A 20,487-nucleotide genomic window follows, 5' to 3' on the forward strand; every position below is an offset into this window, starting at 1 on the left:
GCATTTTGCATGCTATAACCCCTTAACCTCAATATTTGGAGTCAAGCCTATGACACAGTTATAGCTCTGTAATTATGTTCTGTTTTTACCATTTCACTTCAATTCAGTAGCAATGTCATTTACAAGCAAATTAAGCATGCTTAGATTTCTTCCTTTGATGGAGGCTATTGCAGAACAATAAATTATGTTAACCTAAATAGATACTGTCAGAAAATATATCTCCACATCAAGTGAAAAGAAATTCAACAATCATCTTTGAAGTGGAAAGTGAAGCTTTCGTGTCCTTTTCGTCCAATCCACAACTCTATTGCCTTTTTCCAAGTAGAAAGGGCCGGAAATCACCAACAAGGTATTGGATCCGAGTTGACTTCATATGAAGTTAGAATCCAATCGATACTATGAAGTCTGAAATCCCAAATTTACTAGTCAGCAGTCAATAACAAGGCATCTAGTTAACAATCCAAGATGAACGGTTCCATCTTCGGTTTCATAACTCTTACGAAAGGGAAAAGTGATTGTTTAGAAGGTGTGACCCATACCCACTACATGCACTTGTGCAATCCTCTTTAGGCCATCTTTCTTGATTGATTCCAATATGTTCCTTCAGACAAGTTAGATTTTAGTTATGTTAATCTTGTCATCGCATAAATTTTGTCAGCATCATACTGTTCTTGCAATAAGATCCGAAGATGCCTGCTACAAGCACTTTAGATCACGTTTTGCTTTACCTATAAAAGTAACGGGAGCAATTATTTAGCCCGAACAAGCTATGACAATGATTCATAAGAAATATCCGACTGTGGTCCGATTCCTTTATCCCCAATCTCCCATCGTAGTATCAGCAGATGGCCACTAGTGGTGGCCCACCATATCTCCTATATATATTAAGAAGCTCTGGAATGTGTCTACTTCCAAGCTTTAACTCAACTCAAACAAATATGGACATTACTCATAGCATCAAGCAGTTTTTTCTTTCAATCGCCACTCTCTTGAACCTTGTCTGGGGCAGAGTTAGATGCCTTCTACCATCACATTCATCAAATAGATCACCTCCTTCTCCTGCCTTCGACCTCGAATCGCAATCACTGGAAGCACTTGCACAGCTACCCCCACAGACCCCTCTTACCACTAACCAAATATCTCAAAACCCAGAAATCCAACCTACGCGTTTTGATAACCAAGCCCCAGAAATGCTGCTACAGCCACTTCAACCATTACATCCATCACATGCACCACCTGCTTCTCCTGCCATTGACCTCGAATCCCAATTACAAGAATCACAGGCACAACCCTCTGTTACCATTTATAATCAAGGATTATCTGAAACCCAAGAAACACAGCCCTTACATTCCACACCCATCAACACAGAGATACTGTCGCAAACAGCACAATCACAGGCTCCTCAACCTCATTCTGCCATGGAAACAGAGCTGCAATTAGCACCTCCAACACAACAAACACCTCCCCGTGCCATCAATCCACGACAAATCAATATGGTAGTTGTCAGGCAGATATCTGTAGAATGGCCTAATGTAATCATGGGATTCTGTTTTCAGGCAGCGATTCAAATAGCTCTCCAATACGAAACAACTCAACACTCCAAACTCCCTGTTTTCTTCTACCTGCGTTCTTTTTCCATACTACTCACCTTTGCTTCCCTTTTTGTTTCACAGTTAATTAGCAACAGGTTCCCTGACACATCCAAAGTATTCGAGAAAGTTGCAATATTCCTTGCTGCCACTGCTTTTTTCACCACCATTGCAACACCAATGTCCCTCGCCTTCAAGTGAAATGCAAATAAATCTGTTGTAAGACTTTAAGCTGATACGCTTTGTGTTGCCAAAATCTGCTTTGAAGGACAGTGCGGTTGTCTCTTGCGACTCTTTCTTCTCAAGAGAAATGTAAGGTAGTTGATTTGTGTGTATGCTGAGAGATATAATAGTGATACAGTTCTTTATGTAAGATCCAGTTCTACTTCTTTTATTAAGGATTTGTGTTCTTGTAGCTTACTTCAAGAATTTTCTTGAATAACCTTAATCATTGTCCATTGATTAATTCTCTACAAGGAATACAATTGATTAATTTAGAACATGGGATCATATGTGCGTGGTGTGCTAAGTATTTGAGTGAAATGTACGAGACTCACCAATCTTGATACTCAATGCTTAAGTTATTTTTCTTAATAAAATTACAAAATCAATTAATACAATAAAGTTTTGAGAATAACGAAAAAATTAAATTCAATATACCACAAGAAAATAAAATATATTGTATAGTTTTTTTTTAATATTTGATTTTATCTTTATTAAGACCCATTATTAGCAATAATTCTCCTCCCTCCTATCAAACAGCCTTCACATTTCATCCTTTTTAACTATTTTTTTCCTTGAACACTTCACCTCTAAACCTCACCTCCTTGACATTTCTCCTTCAAATTTCTCACCTCATACCGTTCCAGAACAGCCTAATTGTCAAGGAATCAAGTGTTAAGAATATAAAAAATGACTAAGTATGAAATGTTAAGGATTCACTAGCTCCAAGAAAATCTAATTTCTGTCACCAAAATTCCAAATTGAATCTGTCCCTATCTGATTCAAGATTTTGAACACAACTAGTTTATTTGGATCTATCCCTATCCGATTATCACCATTGTTTACTTTGGACACGTCTTGCCATCTCAACTTATCTATGAAAAATGACTTGAAGGATCCCCCCTCTCATACTACTCCAACTTTCCTCGTAAGCGGGAGTAGTTGAAGAATGTTTTTTAAATTGTTTTTCACATTTGTTTTCTTCAAATTTTCATCCAACCTTTCACACGCGATAGCCAAGGGTATATGATGAATATCTTTGACACGCGACATCGGATCGGGTTTCTTTTTTTTCATCCGAACGTTTCTTTCATTTATTTTTCTCCCTTCACAACCCCCATGATCCTCTGCCCACATATCATTGTGTCCCACAAAAGAAAAATCGTGTAAGCCCTGCCGATTCTTTATCTATTCACCAGTGGAACTTGTTACTCTCTCTCTCTCTCTCTCTCTCTCTCACTATTTGTCAAAAATAAAGTTCCAGGGTTGAGTTTACCATGTTCCAGTCAATTTAGGTAAGCTTTAGGGAACTTGGAGGGCAGGAATGGTGATTAAGATCAAAGGGGCAAGCTAGTTTAGTTAGATCTCATTAAGACCAAAAGATTTTAACAATTAAATAAAGGCAATTAGAACAAATTACTTAGTAAGATTAAGTTGAAGTACTTTGAAGTAGCAGTGCTTCTGTTTTTATTATTTTGGGATCTCTAGCAATGAAGAAACTAAATAAGCGTTTGAGAACAAATATTTTTTTAAAAAAAATTATGATCTCAAATTCTGTTTTTGGAGCTGATAATTTTTTTCATTAAATAAAGTATAAATTGACATCATTTTTTCCCAAGGGCATTAAACCTAAAACATCAACAAGGACAAACAAAAAACAAAATAATTCATGGAAAAAAAATAACAAAAGCCATTAAGCAAGCTCAATATTTAACGTGACTAAACATCTCAAAGCTTGATTCATTGATGGATTTTGTTTGAACTCCATTAAACAATCCAATATTTAAGTTTTAATATATTTAAATATATGTAATTCAAAAGGGTGTTATGGTACTTATAACATATAGATATGGATTATGTATGAATTAATATATTTAAATCTTAATCAATAAAATTTTGATATCTATTAAAAAATTAAACTCACCCACTAGATTCATATTGACACTTATGATAGAAAAATAAAAATATTGATATCGAATTGAAAAGGAAGAAAATATGAAGAAATTTTTTCAACTATATACTTCAAGTCATAATTTCTAGACATGGGTTTATTGTAGAAAATTCTTAAAATTAATAAAAACTTCAAATCATAAGTAGTTTAAGTTACATATTGAATATATTTTTTTGGTAAGATGTAAAGTAAAAAAAAAAAAACTCATATCTTATACTAGATCAACACATATCAAAGTTCTTCAAATTGTTCAAAAATTTATGATAGTATAGGAGTTCATTTATATATTATTTAATCCCTTATAAATTTAAGTCATTTGTCTTAATAAAATTATTAAATCAAATAAGACAATAGTGTTTCTGTACAAATTTGAGAATAACTAAAAAATTAAATTCAATATACATCAAGAAAACAAAATATATTATATAATTATTTGTTAATATTTAATTTAGAAATTGATTTTATCTTTATCAAGACCCGTTATTAGCAATAATTTTGCTACCTCCTCTCAAACATCCTTGACATTTCATCCTTCAAAATTTTTTTACCTTTAACACTTCACCTTTAAATTTTACCTCCTTCAATTTTTTTCACCTCAAACCAAAGACAACCTAATTGTTAATTGTCAAGGGATCAAGTGTTAAAAATATAGAAAAGTGATCAAAGTATATTGAAATGTTAAGGATGCACTCCAAGAAAATCCATTTTTGTCACCAAAATTTGGGATTAAATTATATTCTGAAATAGTATATTTACCATTATAAATTAGTTTCATCCTCTCAAATCCATTAGTCGAGTGGGATGGAAAACAAAAGGTCTTCCTTTTAAGAAGATTGACAAAAGAGCAGAAATGTTGGTTTATGTTAGAAGATTCCTTCTCTTCAAAAGCTTAAAGAAAGAGAATAAAAAATCCCCCATCACTGTCGATCATCGGGTATGTTTACCTTTCTTTCATGCCATCTTTCCTTTCAATTACTTTTTTTCTTCCCCCTCCCACAAAAGAAAATCCATGGAAGCCCTACCATCGGTTCTACATCCGCGGTCCTAATTGGTGTCCACAAGAGCAATTGAAGATTTGTCACCATGTTGCAACAAACAAATCACACATAAATACAGAAAAGCCCCATCTTCTATTGGTCGAGTCTAGCAGGACCCGACCTTACATGCTTCCTTTCTATATCTTACTTTTCATTCCAAGTTGTATTGCTCCTTCCTAGAAACACTTCATTAATTAAAGTAAAAAATTCCTTCATTCTCCACCGCCAATTGATCATTTTAGTTTAAAATCCATTTTCCATCATCATATGTATTGATATATTTAGTGAAATTTATTTATGCTTAGCACACACGCCTATGCAGAAGACTCATCGAATAGGAATAGACATGGACAGCAGCAGCAGCCTTCCCTGATTAATAATTCTAGAAATGCTAGCTATCCAACTACATGACCTTCTTGTCGTAGCTCGGATAGGAAAAAGGGAGCCCACATCTATAATCAAAGACACACATATATTCATGTAGGCACAGACAGACATTTGCCATAGGATCGTTGCTGAAGGAACCGAATATGAAGGAATCAGATACCTAGGAAATGTTCAGGCTAGCAACATCATTACCTGGCATTTGTCTTCTAGGAGACCGTTAATTGATGATGGAGACTCTTAAGGGTGCATGTCATGGTGGCCTAAAGGACTAATCAGAACAGAAATGTTTGGTAAAAGGAAATACATTTTGCTAGCCATACCTCTTTAACCCCAACATTTGGAGTCCTATTGCACAGTAATAGTTCTGTAATTATGTTCTGTTCTTATTATTTTACTTTAATTCAGTGGCAAAGTCATTTACAAGCAATCTTGGCTTTCATTTGTGATCTAATGAAGGATATTACTTAAATTTAATATAATATGGTAATAACAAGAAACCTATAATAAAAAAAAATAGATAAAATTGTTGGAAGCAAATTAAGCACACTTGGATCTCTTCTTCCTTTGATGGACGCTATTCCAGAAAAACAAATTATGTTTACCTAAATGGATACTGTAAGAAAGTATATCTGAACATGAAGTGAGAAGAAATTCAACAATCATCTTCGAAGAGGAAAGTGAAGATTTCGTGTATCCACAACTTGAATGCCTTTTTTCCAAGTAGAAAGGACCGGAAATCACCAACTAGGTATTGGATCCGAGTTGACTTCTTCATGATCGATAATATGAAGAGGGTCCCAAGTTCCATGCCCTCTTTCTCCACTCTTTACTAGTCGGTAGGCCAGTCTAGTTAACAATCTAAGATGAACGGTTCCGTCTTAGGTTTTATAACTCTAAGAAAGGGGAAAGTAATTGTTTAGAAGGTGTGAGTGTGACCATTGCCAACTACATACACATGTGCATTCCTCTTTAGGCCAATCTTCTTTCCTTATTTCTTCCTTCATTGATTCCATTCTGTTCCTTCAGATAAGTCAAGCTTTAGTAATGTTAATGTAATCGCAGCAATTTTGTCAGCATCATAGCTCTTGCAACAAGACCCGAGGATGCTTGAGACAAGCACTTTAGATCACATTTTGCTTTACGTATAAAAGAAATGGAAGCAATTATTTAGGCAGAACAAGCTTATGCTCATGAAATATCCGATTAGAAATTTCTCATTTACCCATGCCCACATGACAAATATCCGACTGTAGTCTGAATCCTTTATCCCACAATCCCCTGACTTGGATGTTGTCTTTCCAATAAAGAAATTTATCAGCAGATTGCCACCAGTGGTAGCCCCACCGTATCTCCCTATATATCCACCTCTTGCATGTGTCTGCTTCCAAGCTTTAACTCAAACTCATACAAAAATGAAAACTACTCAAAGCATCAAGCAGTTTTTTCTTCCAATCACCACTTTCTTGTTCCTTGTCTGGGGCAGATTTAGATGCCTTCTACCATCGCGTTCAACAAATAGATCACCTTCTTCTCGTGCCTTCGACCTCGAATCGCAATCACTGGAAGCACTTGCACAGCTACCCCCACAGACCCCTCCTGCCACTAACCAAATATCTCAAAACCCAGAAACTCAACCTCCGCATTTTGATAACCAAGCCCCAGAAATGCTGCGACCGCCTCTTCAACCATTACATCCATCACTTGCAACACCTGCTTCTCCTGCCATTGTCCTCGAATCCCAGTTACAAGAATCACAGGCACAACCCTCTCTTACCATTTACAATCAAGGATTATCTGAAACCCAAGAAACACAGCCCTTACATTCCACACCCATCAACACAGAGATATTGTCGCAAACAGCACAATCACAGGCTCCTCAACCTCGTTCTGCCATGGAAACAGAGCTGCAATTAGCACCTCCAACACAACAAACACTTCCCCGTGCCATCAATCCACGACTAATCAATACGGTAGTTGTCAGGCAGATATCTGTAGAATGGCCTAATGTAATCATGGGATTCTGTTTTCAGGCAGCGATTCAAATAGCTCTCCAATACGAAACAACTCAACACTCCAAACTCCCTGTTTTCTTCTACCTGCGTTCTTTTTCCATACTACTCACCTTTGCTTCCCTTTTTGTTTCACAGTTAATTAGCAACAGGTTCCCTGACACATCCAAAGTATTGGAGAAAGTTGCAACATTCCTTGCTGCCACTGCTTTTTTCACCACCATTGCAACACCATTGACCCTCGCCTTCAAGTGAAATGCAAATAAATCTGTTTAAGACTTTAAGCTGATGCGCTTTGTGTTGCCAAAATCTGCTTTGAAGGACAGTACGGTTGTCTCTTGCGACTCTTACTTCTCAAGAGAAATGTAAGGTAGTTGATTTGTGTGTATGCTGAGAGATATAATAGTGATACAGTTCTTTATGTAAGATCCAGTTCTACTTCTTTTATTAAGGATTTGTGTTCTTGTAGCTTACTTCAAGAATTTTCTTGATTAGTCTTAATCATTGTCCATTGATTAATTCTCTACAAGGAATACAATTGATTAATTTAGAACATGGGATCATATGTGCGTGGTGTGCTAAGTAATTGAGTGAATTGTACGGGACTCACCGATCTTGATATTCAATGCTAAAGAGTCTTTTGTATGGAACTTGTTGTGGTACTTGTCTAGCTGATGATCAAGGAATGATTATCGTGCCTTCAGAACATTGAGTTGGTGAATTTGGATTTAACTATCATGCCATAAAAATTGTTTCTGTTAAAGGATTAATAAAATATTTAGGTGTTATATATCTCTTTCACTCGCATGTGTGATCAAGTGCTTTCTAATTAGTTTGGTTAGTGGGTAAAACCTTGACTTAGTCCCACACGTATCTTCATCGAGGAAAAATCCATTTGGGTCCTTGTAGTTTTCTATATTTTCAATTGTACTCCTATGTGTAGAGTTGATGAATTTCGTCTTAATGAAGAAATTGTAGACATTATTCATATTTGTGATTCTTTTAGACAATGAATAAAGATTTCTGAGCGCTTGAGGACCAAATTTTAAAAAAGAATTCTTTAGGATCTCAAATGTATTATTATTTGATAATATAAGAGTTTATTTATATATCATTTGATCAACTCGCATCAAGATCTTTTAAATTATTCGAGATTTTATGATAGTATAAAGGTTCATTTCTCCCTTATAAAATCAAGTTTTTTTTTTTTAATAAAATTACAAAATCAAATAATACAATAAAGTTTTGAGAATAACAAAATTAAATTCAATATACAACAAGAAAATAAAATATATTATATAGTTGTTTTTTTATATATTTGATTTTATCTTTATCAAGACCCATTAATAGCAATAATTCTCCTCCCTCCTATCAAGCATCCTTCAAATTTCATCCTTTAACTATTTTTTTCCTTCAACACATCACCTCTAGAATCATAAATTCCACATTGGGTATGTCCTTTCTTTCATGCCGACTTTTTTTTTGCAACTACTTTTTTCTTCCCCAAGCTTAAAGAAACCCCACCATCGGTTCTTGTCTTGCTTATCATGGATAGTCGTCGGATCGTACCCCCCCGGGTTTTGGATGGTTTTGTCCGATCACATTTGCTTTCTTTATATATCCAACCAACATTTCACACGCCATAGGCAAGGGTATATGATGCATATCTTTGACACGCGATCATCGGATAGGGTGACTTTTTTCATCCGAATATTTCTTTCAATTAGTTTTTTTTGGAGCCACTACCCGCAACTTTCCTCGTAGGCAAGGCTACGGGGTCACCTACCATTTTTCTTTTGGCCTTTTCTAGATCCGTGTATTTTTTTTCAAATGTTTTTTAGATTGTTTTTCAAATAAAAAAAATATTAAATTAATATTTTTAAAGTTTTTTACTCCTATATTCAAGATATATATATATATATATATATATATATATATATATATATAAACAACCATCTTCTTCCAAAACAATTGTAATTCTATTTTCATAATAATAAATATATTTTTAAATAATCTATGGTAGTAATGGTGGTGGGATGAATCACAATAATTGAAAAAATAATTTTATTTTCAATCCTATCTCTTTAGAAATAGATTATTTTCATGTTTTTTACTCTTTAAATTCATTTTTTTCATTAGAATAGCATTTAGTTATTATTTTAAAATAAAAAAGACAGGGAAATAAAAGGGACATGTCTCCCTTTCAAAATTATTTCAACAAACTTTTATTTTTTATACATGTCTCTATCTCTTTAATAAAGTAATTTTTTATCTCTTTTATATTTATCATTTTATCATGAAACACCATACCAACATAACCTAGAGGATAGACTTGCTTGGAAAGGAAGTCATGGCTAAACCCATAATCGATCGTTCATTAATGTCAATATATATATATATATATATATAGATTTGGCAATATATATTTCAAGGCACAATATCCATTTATAAGTCATCAAAATAGATTGGATTCATATATATATCTAACTCCATATCTCTTATTAATTTGCCAATATATAATATTTTATATAATGAAATGATTTACGATCGATCAGGGTAGTAATTAATATATAGAAAGAACTTAATACTCACACACACACTTCCATTTACGTCCGTACAACTGCACCTTTATATATAACATTGCATCAAGAAGAGCATGTGCATGGAATGAATATACAAAGCAAGAGAAACAAGCAAATTGGTATTTCCTCGTCAACCAAAAAAGATATGGAAAAGTCTTCACTACTCAAGCTGGCCTTTCAGTCCTCCTTTTCACCATTGCAGCTTGTTAGTTTCTCTCTCGAATCATACATTTGCTTCATACTTTCTTTACATTTCTCTTTTTTTTCAGAAAAAAGTTAGTATATTTTGAAATTAATTGTGAAAATATTGTGGTTGTCAGGTTCACATTTGGCAGCTGCAAGGTTTCATGTATACAATTTGAGATGCCATAAGGCTTCAGACTGTGTATAGGCGAAAAATGCCCTGTTTGTGCAGATTGCTAATGTTCGTCAGCCAATGGGTGTCAATGCAAGGGTTTATCCTCTTCGGAGAACACCATGCTTGCACCTTGATGAGCTCAAGCAGCAAACTCAAGGCATTGAGGGCGGGGACACAGTGGTTATGTTGGATGTAATAAACTACACATTCGTTCAATGAAGTCCTTGTTGTTGAGATCAGGATTTCAAGAGAATGATGATAATAAAGATGGACAGTGTTTCTTGAAGACAAAATTTTTATCTTGAATGATCATATATATATTTCGAAGTAATCAAGAAAATATTATTGCGACCTTGAGATCCATGAGTTCACCACAAATTAATTACCAGTCAAAAAATACTGAGGGTGCTAATTTTTCTTATTTATATTAATAAGTCTCGTTTCACCATCCAATTTAATTGGTCTAAGCAACCGTTTCATTAATGTTGCAAGGTTTGCTGTTGTTAATTGTTGCTGGTGCCGAAGCTTTAACCTTGGTTCAATGGTGTGAAATATATAACACAGAACAGTACCAATCTTTGAGCAAAGTTTGTCGTGCGCTAAAGTGTTCAAAGAAATAGATAAAGTGATGATATTTTTGCACAATGAGAGATTTTCAACAGTGACTTGCAGCGAACTTATTTCCAAGTTAAGTTGTAGAGTTTTAATTTAATTTCCTAGTTAAGTATTTTGGTTTATATTTTTTTTTTCAAATTTGATTTTCTCAAAGAGAGAGAGTTGAGCACATGTATTCACTAGCTTGTCAACATAGCAAAAGGGAGCTTGGAAAAAATGGATTTCTAATTAATCATTAGTGGCACTGAAAAAACGCATAAGAATACAAACTATAAGGAGTTCTCTTAAGCAGCTTGGAAAAATGGATTCTCAATGATCAGTACTAGCTTGTTTTTCTTGCCAGGCATGCTGCAATTGAAAAATACATACGAACACAAACTGCATGGAATTTTTTCAAAATTCGACACAAGCCATCCAGAATTAAACTGGGTTATGGCATTTGAGCAGTGTTCTTTTTCTGCAGCCTACTTTGGATCCTTGGGAATAGTAAGTCATTCAGTTGTCTTTCAGCACTATATTCTGAGGTTGCCTGCAGAAACAACGGAGTTGAGAGAAAGAAGTATGTCATGGGTAAAGGAAGGCCAAATCTGAAGTGAACCAGAAAAAAATAGCAAGACTAGAAAACTAAATGCAGCTGATCAACAGGTATTGGCATCAGCAGAAACAATTGCTTACAGAAGCACATACCCTTGAATTGAACGCAAACCGCAATGTTTGGATTTGCGTTCCAGAACAAACTCTCAAATCAAATCCAAGAGAATCTACATCAATAATCGTTGCCTCCTGCAATATAATAAGAAAACTGATTATTTATAAAATGAAAGTAAGCAACAGAAAAATGGATTATTGTTTGATGGCAACAGCAAAATCAATTAGTGTTTGATGCTTCAGGTAATCTAAGTCCAGCAACACAAACCAAATATCAAAATCTAAAATATTTTCAAGAGCTTCGGAGTTGTCCGAGGTTTTCTTTTGTTTTTTTTTTAAAGAAAAAGAAAAAAGAGCATGAAAATTGCATGGTTATGTTTCACAATGGGTTGCCTAACTAAACATTCAGACAGGAGCAAGAAAGGCAATAGTTCAACAAACAATTATAAACTTCGAGTTGAAAGACAAAATTTTCACACGGTGTAGTTCAACATTTACTGATGAACTGAACTTATGTGTATTACCTCCACTTGGATACCCTTGCATCTCCAACAAAGAGATTTAAAGGCCTGCGTAATCTTTTCACCACCAGCTTTCAGACGAGATATGATTTTGGCTGCCGAAAGTGCAATCGCATCAGGTTGTGCTTTCCTAAAGTCTTCTACTTCAACTGTAGTCTTTACAGAACAAGAGAAGGAGAATCAGTTCCTTGTGACAACTTCTTTCTCATATGTCACCAATTTATGTCCACAAAAAAAAATGAGAACATACTTGGTGTCCATGAGCTGAAATCAGCTGAATTTTAATCATCTCCAGCTTGTAAAATGAAGTTCCACTACTTGGAACCTCATCCTTTTCCAATTCCTCCCGCCACAATGAAATATCTTCAGATGATCCTGACTTATGTTCATGACCATTTATCACACCAGGTTCTTCTAGCTTGCCTTCCATGCTTTGCCCAACCTGATTTGTACCAGCATGATGAGACTGATTGCCAGACATATGTCTCTGGATGTCAGATTGCTCTTCCATGAAGGCGGGTCTAATAAGGCCCTGGATAGCTACACCAGCAGGAGGCTGCTCCATCCAGTCTATAGGATCATCTGAAGCAACCTACAACACCCAAATAAGAAATAACATAGAAATGTAAGAACTCAGCTAAGGCCGCAAATCATGGGAATTGCAAATCATGGGAATTCCATAATTTCATGATGATGACTAAAAAAAATACACTTTGCAAGTAAGAAAGAAACTATTGATGATCTTTACACCGATACAAAACAAAAGGAATTTACATATTCTTCCTAAGCGTGTATCAGGTCAAAAATTCACAAGGGACAAGCACCTGAGCCAGCTTTTTGGCAAAATACATTGGATGAGAAGAGCTCATAGTCTCTAATTTTGCCCAGTCTCCAAGTGCCTCATCATCATCATCTTCCTCATCATCATCGTCATCAAGAACAGCCACCAAATCCTACAAACAAGACAAAGAAATGTGTTGCGGAAAACAAAATTCAAACACTTCTACGTTTTAAAGCTAAAACCCAACAGCAAGAATGGACTGAAAAGAAAAGAGAAACCAAACCTCATCATAGTCGTCGTCATCCTCATTGGCCCCATCTTCAACATCACTATCTTCCTCTTCTATTTCCTCAACCCCAAAATCAATTTCTGATGTACCCAATGACTCCATCTCACTGAGCATTTCCGTGGCATCAAAACCTATAATGGCTTGCTGCATTTTGCATAAACCTCGTAAACTCAAGAAGTTCGCAAGAAAATAAGGGGCATTTGAATTCCCCCCTTCATTAAACATTGCAATGTGTCAACCCTTTTCTTTTCCCCTCTGATAAAAAATTTAGAATGCCAAAAGATATGTGAGAAAATGTCATTTTGTTTTCAAAATCCAAAGAGAAGGTTTTCTTCATAATCTGAACACCAACTTGGCACGTCAATGCAGTAAACGGACACAATATTGCTAATATCCACCACTTGTCAGTTACAAGGCCAAGCAATAAAAATAATATGCCACATTTTGTCACAAAAAAGTTTTCCTACATAATCTTAGCATCAACTTGAGATATTAAAGCAATTCACAGGATATCCGGCCAAAAAATACATTCCATACCACAAAATTATTTTCTGTAGTAAGTGTTTGCAAAATGTCTTCATCATTCTTCACTTGAAAGTATATATCTGCAACGTATTAGAAAAAATTAGCACTTCAATGTGCAACAACACTTCTGCACTTGGATTAAAGTTCGCGTGCAAGACAATGTTGAATTTCACGGGCTTGACTTACTCCCATGTTCATCAGTCACATAAGGCAAGTCTGGCCAGATAATGTTCTCATGAATATCATCATTGATCACACCAGTCAACATTAATGTTGCTTTGCTTTTCGCCTGACATAACATACTACAGGCAACATTAGCTCTGCAAACTAGCATAAAATAACAATCAATATACATGAAGACTTGTGATATAGTGAAAGTCGTAACAGCTTGATTTTATGAGGACTGAATGCATTTCTCATCCGCTCTGGATTCGTAACAAATATATAATCCTTTGCAATAAAACCTATACATGATTTCTTTTTCTTTTTCTTTTTTATTCCTTTCCAACTCAATCTCCTAGTCTGCTTTTTCTTTAAGCAGGTGGTACTGATCTTAGAAATTAGCTTTATATGAAGGATAATTGCTTGATGTAAGATGTAATATAAAAATGTTCAGAAGGCAATCAAGGGGGTAACTTTCCCCAGTTAATCTCTTATAATTATTAGGCCAGTATCAAACTAACCTTCTTAGATGGGCGATATTGAAAAGTTCATTTCAGCATGGTCTAGTTATCAGCATTATCACCATTGCTTAAGCATCAATCATGAGACCATAAAATTTGCAGATTTTCAATTTTGAACTCAATATGCAACCATCATTTATATAGATCATAAATTCTCAACAAAGAGCTCTATCTTGATGGTTTGGATGTTGTTCATATGTGAAGGGTCATACACTCAAGTGATATTGTTATTTTCCGTAGTGCTGACATGGGGTTAGACTTGTGTCACCAGAAAAATGAACTAGGAGCAGCAGAAGTCATTCTACATCGAAGTGATGGCTAGAAAATGTAAACTGATACCTCAACAATAGTCCTACATGTTTCTTGAGGTGTAAGCATAGCATCACTACTTGTTTCTGATGTTGACTCTGCAATCCCCTCAGATGGATGGTATTGCAGTTTACCATTCTGCTTCGAAGAATCCAAGTTTGAATCTAAATTCTCTGCAGACGCTTGAATCTTACTCTTTAAATGACTGCTCCTTCTTAAGAAAGAAACGCCATTTAGTCTTCGAAATTTATTCCTGCATTGATATCAAAAACTACTTGTCCTTAATATCAGCTAGTGCTTATACAAGGTTTCAAAGAATTTGACGAAATAAAAACAAAAATATGAACCATATGCATGCAAAATTAAGAACAAAAATTGTCGCTCTTATGATAGAAAATGGTAATGGAGGATTTAGGAGCTCTGATCTTTTGTCAAAATAAGGCTATTTGAGCTTCCAAGTAAATTGGAAGGAAGTTGATTGTTTTATATAATTTCTAACAATGAAAATGTTGTGTTCCTTTTAACATCCTTCACCTTTCAAGTTTAAATACTATTACTTGCGAAATCACCTCTTCAACGCACACTTTCTGATATGTAACCAAACCATAATGCTGAGCAAATTGTATTATGATGTGTAGATGGAGAATGCCAGCTCAAATCAACATTTGAGAAAAACAGGCTCCATGAGTTTGAGCACAGGATTGAGTGACACCAGGCCCAAATAAAATCTACTCAGTTTTGGAGCTGATCTCCATGATATATGAAGACCCTCGAATTCACGCCTTGATCAAAACCAACCCATCAGATCATACCATCTCTAACTACTCTATAAACTGTCCATCAGCCACTTCATGACCAGCATTTACTCCTGAATTCCACCAAAAGGATGACAATTCACACCTTCTCCCGCCATCTTAGACATATATAACCCCCATCAACACACACAAAGTTCAAGTTTTTCAAGCCATTTTTAACATAGAATCATTTACTCCCATCTCCCAAAGTTTTTTTCTTTTTCATACCATTACCCCTTCATTATAGCTTGTACATGATGGTAACATAAGCATCAAAAAATCCCACCTTTGATTTCCTTTCTTTATGCAGAGCCACATCCATGCTAAGCTTAACCAGTACAAGACCAGGTTCATCACTTACTTTTCTACCCCAAAACTCCCAATTTACTTCAAATTAAGAACCCAAGGAGGTGGAAAAGAAAAAGGTGCATTTCCACTGATCCTAAAAACCCACTTTTATTTTTCTTGACACGCAGTAAAAATTTAGACTTTAAACAGTATCCAGCACAATAAAACATAGAATCAATAACAAAAATACTTCAACACAGTACAATGGCAGGCCTTAGTGTAATTTATTCAGCAAAATCCCCACATTACAAGCTCTAAAGAAACAGAAAGAACAAAAAGGAAATCTAAACCGATTGTCATATCAATAATCAGAGATTACTATCAAAATCCTTGCTCCAATAGTAAAAATGAAACCAAAACAAAGAATGAAGCTATTATAGAATGCAAGTGATAATGATAGTACAACTGGATAACACACACTCTATAATGGAATCTCTGATCTATGACATGTTGCTAAGATATTCGCATTTTAAGCTCTTACTTGAAAACAAATGAAAGCTCGTGAAAATTTGATATTTAGTTACCAAAGAATGACAGAGCTGCTGCGGGGCAAGGAGGAGCAGAAGTTTGCAGCAGGAGTGGTGGAGGCGGGGAATCGGACGGCTGTGGTGGTTTCAATCATCATTGCCATGGCCATCATCATTTCTTTCTTCTGTTTGCTTACTGTTTTTTTTTAAGGCTAGGGAGCTTAGCTTGGAAATATCCGTGTAAGGAAGAGGAAGCTGCTTTTGAGGATGACTGGATTAGGATTGTAGGTTGGGATTCTGTGCAAATGCTCATATACTTGCATCTCCTCCTATTGGACACGTGGTGCATCACCTTTGGTTTTGTACTGAGTTACTAAACGTGGCCTGTTCCAATGCTCGGCTTATATGTTTCCCATATTAATTTGAATTAATTAAAATTATATTGTTTGAAAAAGAAAAAAAGATTCAAGTTATTTAAGTCATATTAAATTTATTTTTATTTTTATTTTTATTTTTATTTTAACCTAATTTAATTCAAATTCAAAATTTAATCCATAATAATTTTATATATTTCAACAACTCTTATTATATTAATTAATTTCATTTATTATGGTTAATTTTCGAGTTAGTTTTGACTTACTAAAATTAAATTCTTCAAATCACATTTTAAATAAATCATTTATAATTATTCTATTATATTCATAAAAAAACTATATTTTTTACATTTTTTATGATTTGAATCTTATATGATAAAGTAAACTCATTTATTAAGTTAATTTTTAAAAAACAATAAATTTACTTATCATTTAATCAAATATATAAATAATTCATATTAGGAGTTAGGACCATAAAATTAGGGCTAATAAAATCCAGTTTATGTTATCAACATGGGAAATAATTTGTGTTGATCATATCAAATGAAGGCTTTCGCATCAAATCAGCACAAAGAGGAAGCTCTAGAGCTGGTTGTAGGGAATCCTTTATCTAGATGGAATGCACCGTTTTGTTGCGTGCAAATAAGGAAATATGAAATATCTATCCATTTGTCTATCTATCCATCTTGTGTTTGGCTGCTAGAAAGAAATAAAAAGCGAGAAATAAGAGGGAAAAGAAAAGAAAATCAACATAACAAGTTTTCCAGTCTGACACTCACACTCTCTCCATTACAGCTTCTCCTTCTTCAACTTCTGCCCGGTAACTTCCTCTCTCTCTGATTTTAATTCTTTTTGTTTGCTGAGAAAGTCTAAAATTTGAAAACAAACAAACACATTACATTTGTAACTGTGCTCATGGGTTTGTTTCATATAGTTAGTGTTAGAAATTTCAGAACTTTACTACATAAACCTTAACTAGAACAAAAATGGTATCTGGGTCTGGAAGAACTAGTTGTGTTATGAGCTAATCAGTTCATTTTTTTGTGTTTAAAGCAGGATGCTTTGTTTAAGATATTCGTTGCCACTAATTCCAAATAGATTTCAGTCCTTTGATACTACCAGGAATACCAAAAGCTGTGTTGTGGTAAAGCTTTTTTTTTCTTGTTTGAACTGAATTGTTTACGATGGGAAATGGTGTTTTTGTGTTATTTAGTAATTATTTGGATTTGTTGATGAATTTTATAGGTTTGTGCTGCTAAAGGTCCACGACCAAGATATCCGCGAGTTTGGAAAACAAAAAGGAGAATTGGGACTATCTCAAAATCAGCAAAGCTTGTTGATTGTGTAGGTTTTTTTTTCTTGTTTTTTGGTACTCCTTGTGTTTGATTTGGGACAAATTGTCTTTTTGTTGGACAAGGATTTGGAATTTCAGGCATTGTTTTCAAGGTTGAGAAACATGTTAGAATGTAGTTTTGAAGCACTAAGGAATTAGTGGAATGGGACTATGTTTTGCAATATTGAGATGCCAATTGATTTTGGGTTGTGGTTATGTAGATAAAGGGATTGTCTAATGTCAAGGAGGAAGTGTACGGGGCTCTTGATTCCTTTGTTGCTTGGGAATTGGAGTTCCCACTAATTGCAGTTAAGAAAGCATTAAGAGCTCTGGAGGAGCAACAAGAATGGAAGAGGATAATTCAGGTATTGCCGTATTGGGGACCAATTTTTTCTTTCTTTTTGTTCACATTTCCTTCTGTGGCTATCTATGGGAATGGGTGTCTTGGTTTATCGGCTAAAGAAAATATTGGATTGTAGGTCACCAAGTGGATGTTAAGCAAAGGGCAAGGAAGGACAATGGGAACTTATTTCACATTAATGAATGCTTTAGCTGAGGATGGAAGACTTGATGAAGTTGAAGAGCTTTGGACAAAATTATTTTCACAGTACTTGGAAGGCACGCCTCGAATGATGTTTGATAAAATGATTTCTATATATTACAAAAGGGACATGCATGACCAGATATTTGAGGTATTGTTGCATGCCATCTTCCTTTTTCCTGCAACTTTTAGTTTTTTTTGTAGAATTAATGACTAGGTTTTATAGAGCAGAAAGTCTCTATGTGTCGTGTTCTGTTACAGTGAAGACATGGAAGTTGATTTTATGACACCCCACAGACATCGTATGTATTGTGTATAGTGATATCTATCAATTAATCAGATCATAAATCTATTCATAACACCAGGATTCGGTGATGTACTCTCACTGAGCAGTAGCCCAAAGATTCTACAGGTTGACTAGGATCAAGTCTTATAATCCGGTCCTATCTCATTCTATCTAATCCAGTTATGTTATAGTAGTGATGCCACAGTTTTAGAGATAAACTGAACTATTGCAATACAAGCATTTTGACTTCTCATGGTTGAATTAAGTTGCTTGCCAGTGTCTGTGGATATATTCTTGTATCCCATAGGTTTCAACCTGATGATTGGATGGTTTTGGTAACTACAAGGGAATAGTGTGTCAGTTAGCCACATTATGCCAGATTCTATGCTAATGACTAGTACAATCCTCTCTTGTGAGGCACATGATTAGCAGTAACTTTTCAGATTAATATTTGAATTAATCCCTCCATTTATGTTTTGTTCTCCTTATTGTTTCAATTAGAAAATTTCAATCAACATGATCTTTTAATGACCCTGAATATGATGCGGATGATGGATATCCTTGTCTTGCTTTTGGAAACAATGTTATATGGCACTAACCAGATAGTAGTTCATATTGGAATACCTGAATTACTTTGGTATATTAATTTGATCTCTCATTCTTGCAGATATTTGCTGATATGGAGGAGCTAGGTCTCCGCCCAAGTGTTTCAATTGTCAACATGGTGGGAAATGTCTTCCAGAGATTGGGTATGATGGACAAGTATGAAAAATTAAAGAAAAAATATCCACCACCGAAATGGATTTACCGATACATCAAAGGGAAGCGTGTCAGGGTTCGAGCAAAGAATGACAATGAAGCTGGTGATGTTAACAGTGTTGCAAGTGGGGATGAGGAGGCTTCCCATGATGATGAATTAGATGGCATTAATGATGTTGCAAGTGGGGATGAGGAGGCTTCCCATGACAATAAATTGGATGGCATCAATGATGTTGCAAGTGAGGATGAGGAGGCTTTCCATGATGAGAGTGAAGTAGGCATTCGCATAGATGCGAATGAAGTCGGCGTGGAAACCAATTTAAGTTCCAATGATTTTAGTGTTGAAGCTAACAGTTCTCTCTCTGAGTGTCAAAATCAGGATCGATTGCATTGGGAGCATAATCAACCTTCAGGTGTCAGCAATTCCAGTTAGATTCATTTGAACAACTGACGGTCGCGATACTGAAAGAACAGACGGTAGTGCTGCTCGAAGACTTCAGGGCCATAATCCAAGAAACATGTCCAAGCCCATCAGATAACCCGTTCCTGGATGGTTGCAATTCAAGGTCCTGGCATGTGCCATTGCCATTGTGTTTCTTGTATGGATCAATCAGAATGGCTAGTGTGCAAGTTACTCTTCTGGAACCGAAGTTACTCCGGGAAAATGGAAGAGAGAAAGGGTAGTGATAGAGAAAGATGAAATGATTCTACACATCAAAATATGGAAGCATCTTCAAAATAGAATGGATTCCCTGTATTCTAGTTGCATAACAGTTCGTGAAAATGCAAAGAATATTGATATTCACTTGCCCCTTTCTCATTTTTTCTTTTCATTGTCTTGTTGCCATCAAAGGGCACTCTGCAAGTCATTTAGTGACTAATACAACCACCTAACTCCTTTCAATAAGACCAACTAAAAGGGTAAATTTCAAGAATTTGTGCTTGAGAAGTGGGATTTTTTTTATATATCCAACCGATAAAATCTTTAAACTTCAAAGACCAGTGTGTTTAATTAGTATTCCGAGATAAAAATGACAAATACATATAAAACATGTTTAATTAAAAAACACATCTCTAGA

General features: G+C 35.0%; 2 protein-coding genes across 8 annotated transcripts; one reads left to right on the forward strand and one right to left on the reverse strand.

The window, feature by feature from the left end:
• Positions 1-10,957: 10,957 nt before the first annotated feature.
• Positions 10,958-16,394, reverse strand: LOC7496588 (uncharacterized protein At3g49140). 5 transcript variants are annotated; one of them, XM_024588449.2, is made up of 10 exons: positions 16,173-16,394; positions 14,554-14,759; positions 13,701-13,803; positions 13,527-13,594; positions 12,984-13,133; positions 12,744-12,872; positions 12,170-12,511; positions 11,923-12,075; positions 11,438-11,533; positions 10,958-11,279 (listed from the first exon to the last, which is right to left on the reverse strand). In XM_024588449.2, exons 2-10 carry the CDS (start codon positions 14,641-14,643, stop codon positions 11,181-11,183), a joined length of 1,230 nt encoding a protein of 409 aa, XP_024444217.1. In that variant the 5' UTR covers positions 14,644-14,759; positions 16,173-16,394; the 3' UTR covers positions 10,958-11,180. The 5 variants fall into 5 exon arrangements, with proteins under 5 accessions (XP_024444217.1, XP_024444215.1, XP_024444216.1 ...); XM_024588447.2 differs by having other exon boundaries at positions 13,701-13,816; positions 14,537-14,759; XM_024588448.2 differs by having other exon boundaries at positions 13,701-13,816; positions 14,537-14,777.
• A 750-nt stretch (positions 16,395-17,144) lies between these two features.
• On the forward strand, positions 17,145-20,213 carry LOC18106449 (pentatricopeptide repeat-containing protein At4g21190). 3 transcript variants are annotated; one of them, XM_052448200.1, is made up of 7 exons: positions 17,145-17,309; positions 17,546-17,633; positions 17,735-17,833; positions 18,044-18,187; positions 18,302-18,514; positions 19,317-19,547; positions 19,605-20,213. In XM_052448200.1, the coding sequence occupies exons 2-7, from the start codon at positions 17,547-17,549 to the stop codon at positions 19,839-19,841; spliced, it is 1,011 nt and encodes a 336-aa protein (XP_052304160.1). In that variant the 5' UTR covers positions 17,145-17,309; position 17,546; the 3' UTR covers positions 19,842-20,213. The 3 variants fall into 3 exon arrangements, with proteins under 3 accessions (XP_052304160.1, XP_024444358.1, XP_024444359.1); XM_024588590.2 differs by having other exon boundaries at positions 17,146-17,309; positions 19,317-20,213; XM_024588591.2 differs by having other exon boundaries at positions 17,155-17,309; positions 17,543-17,633; positions 19,317-20,213.
• The last annotated feature ends 274 nt before the right edge of the window (positions 20,214-20,487 follow it).

This window comes from Populus trichocarpa, chromosome 17 (assembly GCF_000002775.5).
Source record: "Populus trichocarpa isolate Nisqually-1 chromosome 17, P.trichocarpa_v4.1, whole genome shotgun sequence".
Lineage (NCBI taxonomy): Eukaryota > Viridiplantae > Streptophyta > Magnoliopsida > Malpighiales > Salicaceae > Populus > Populus trichocarpa.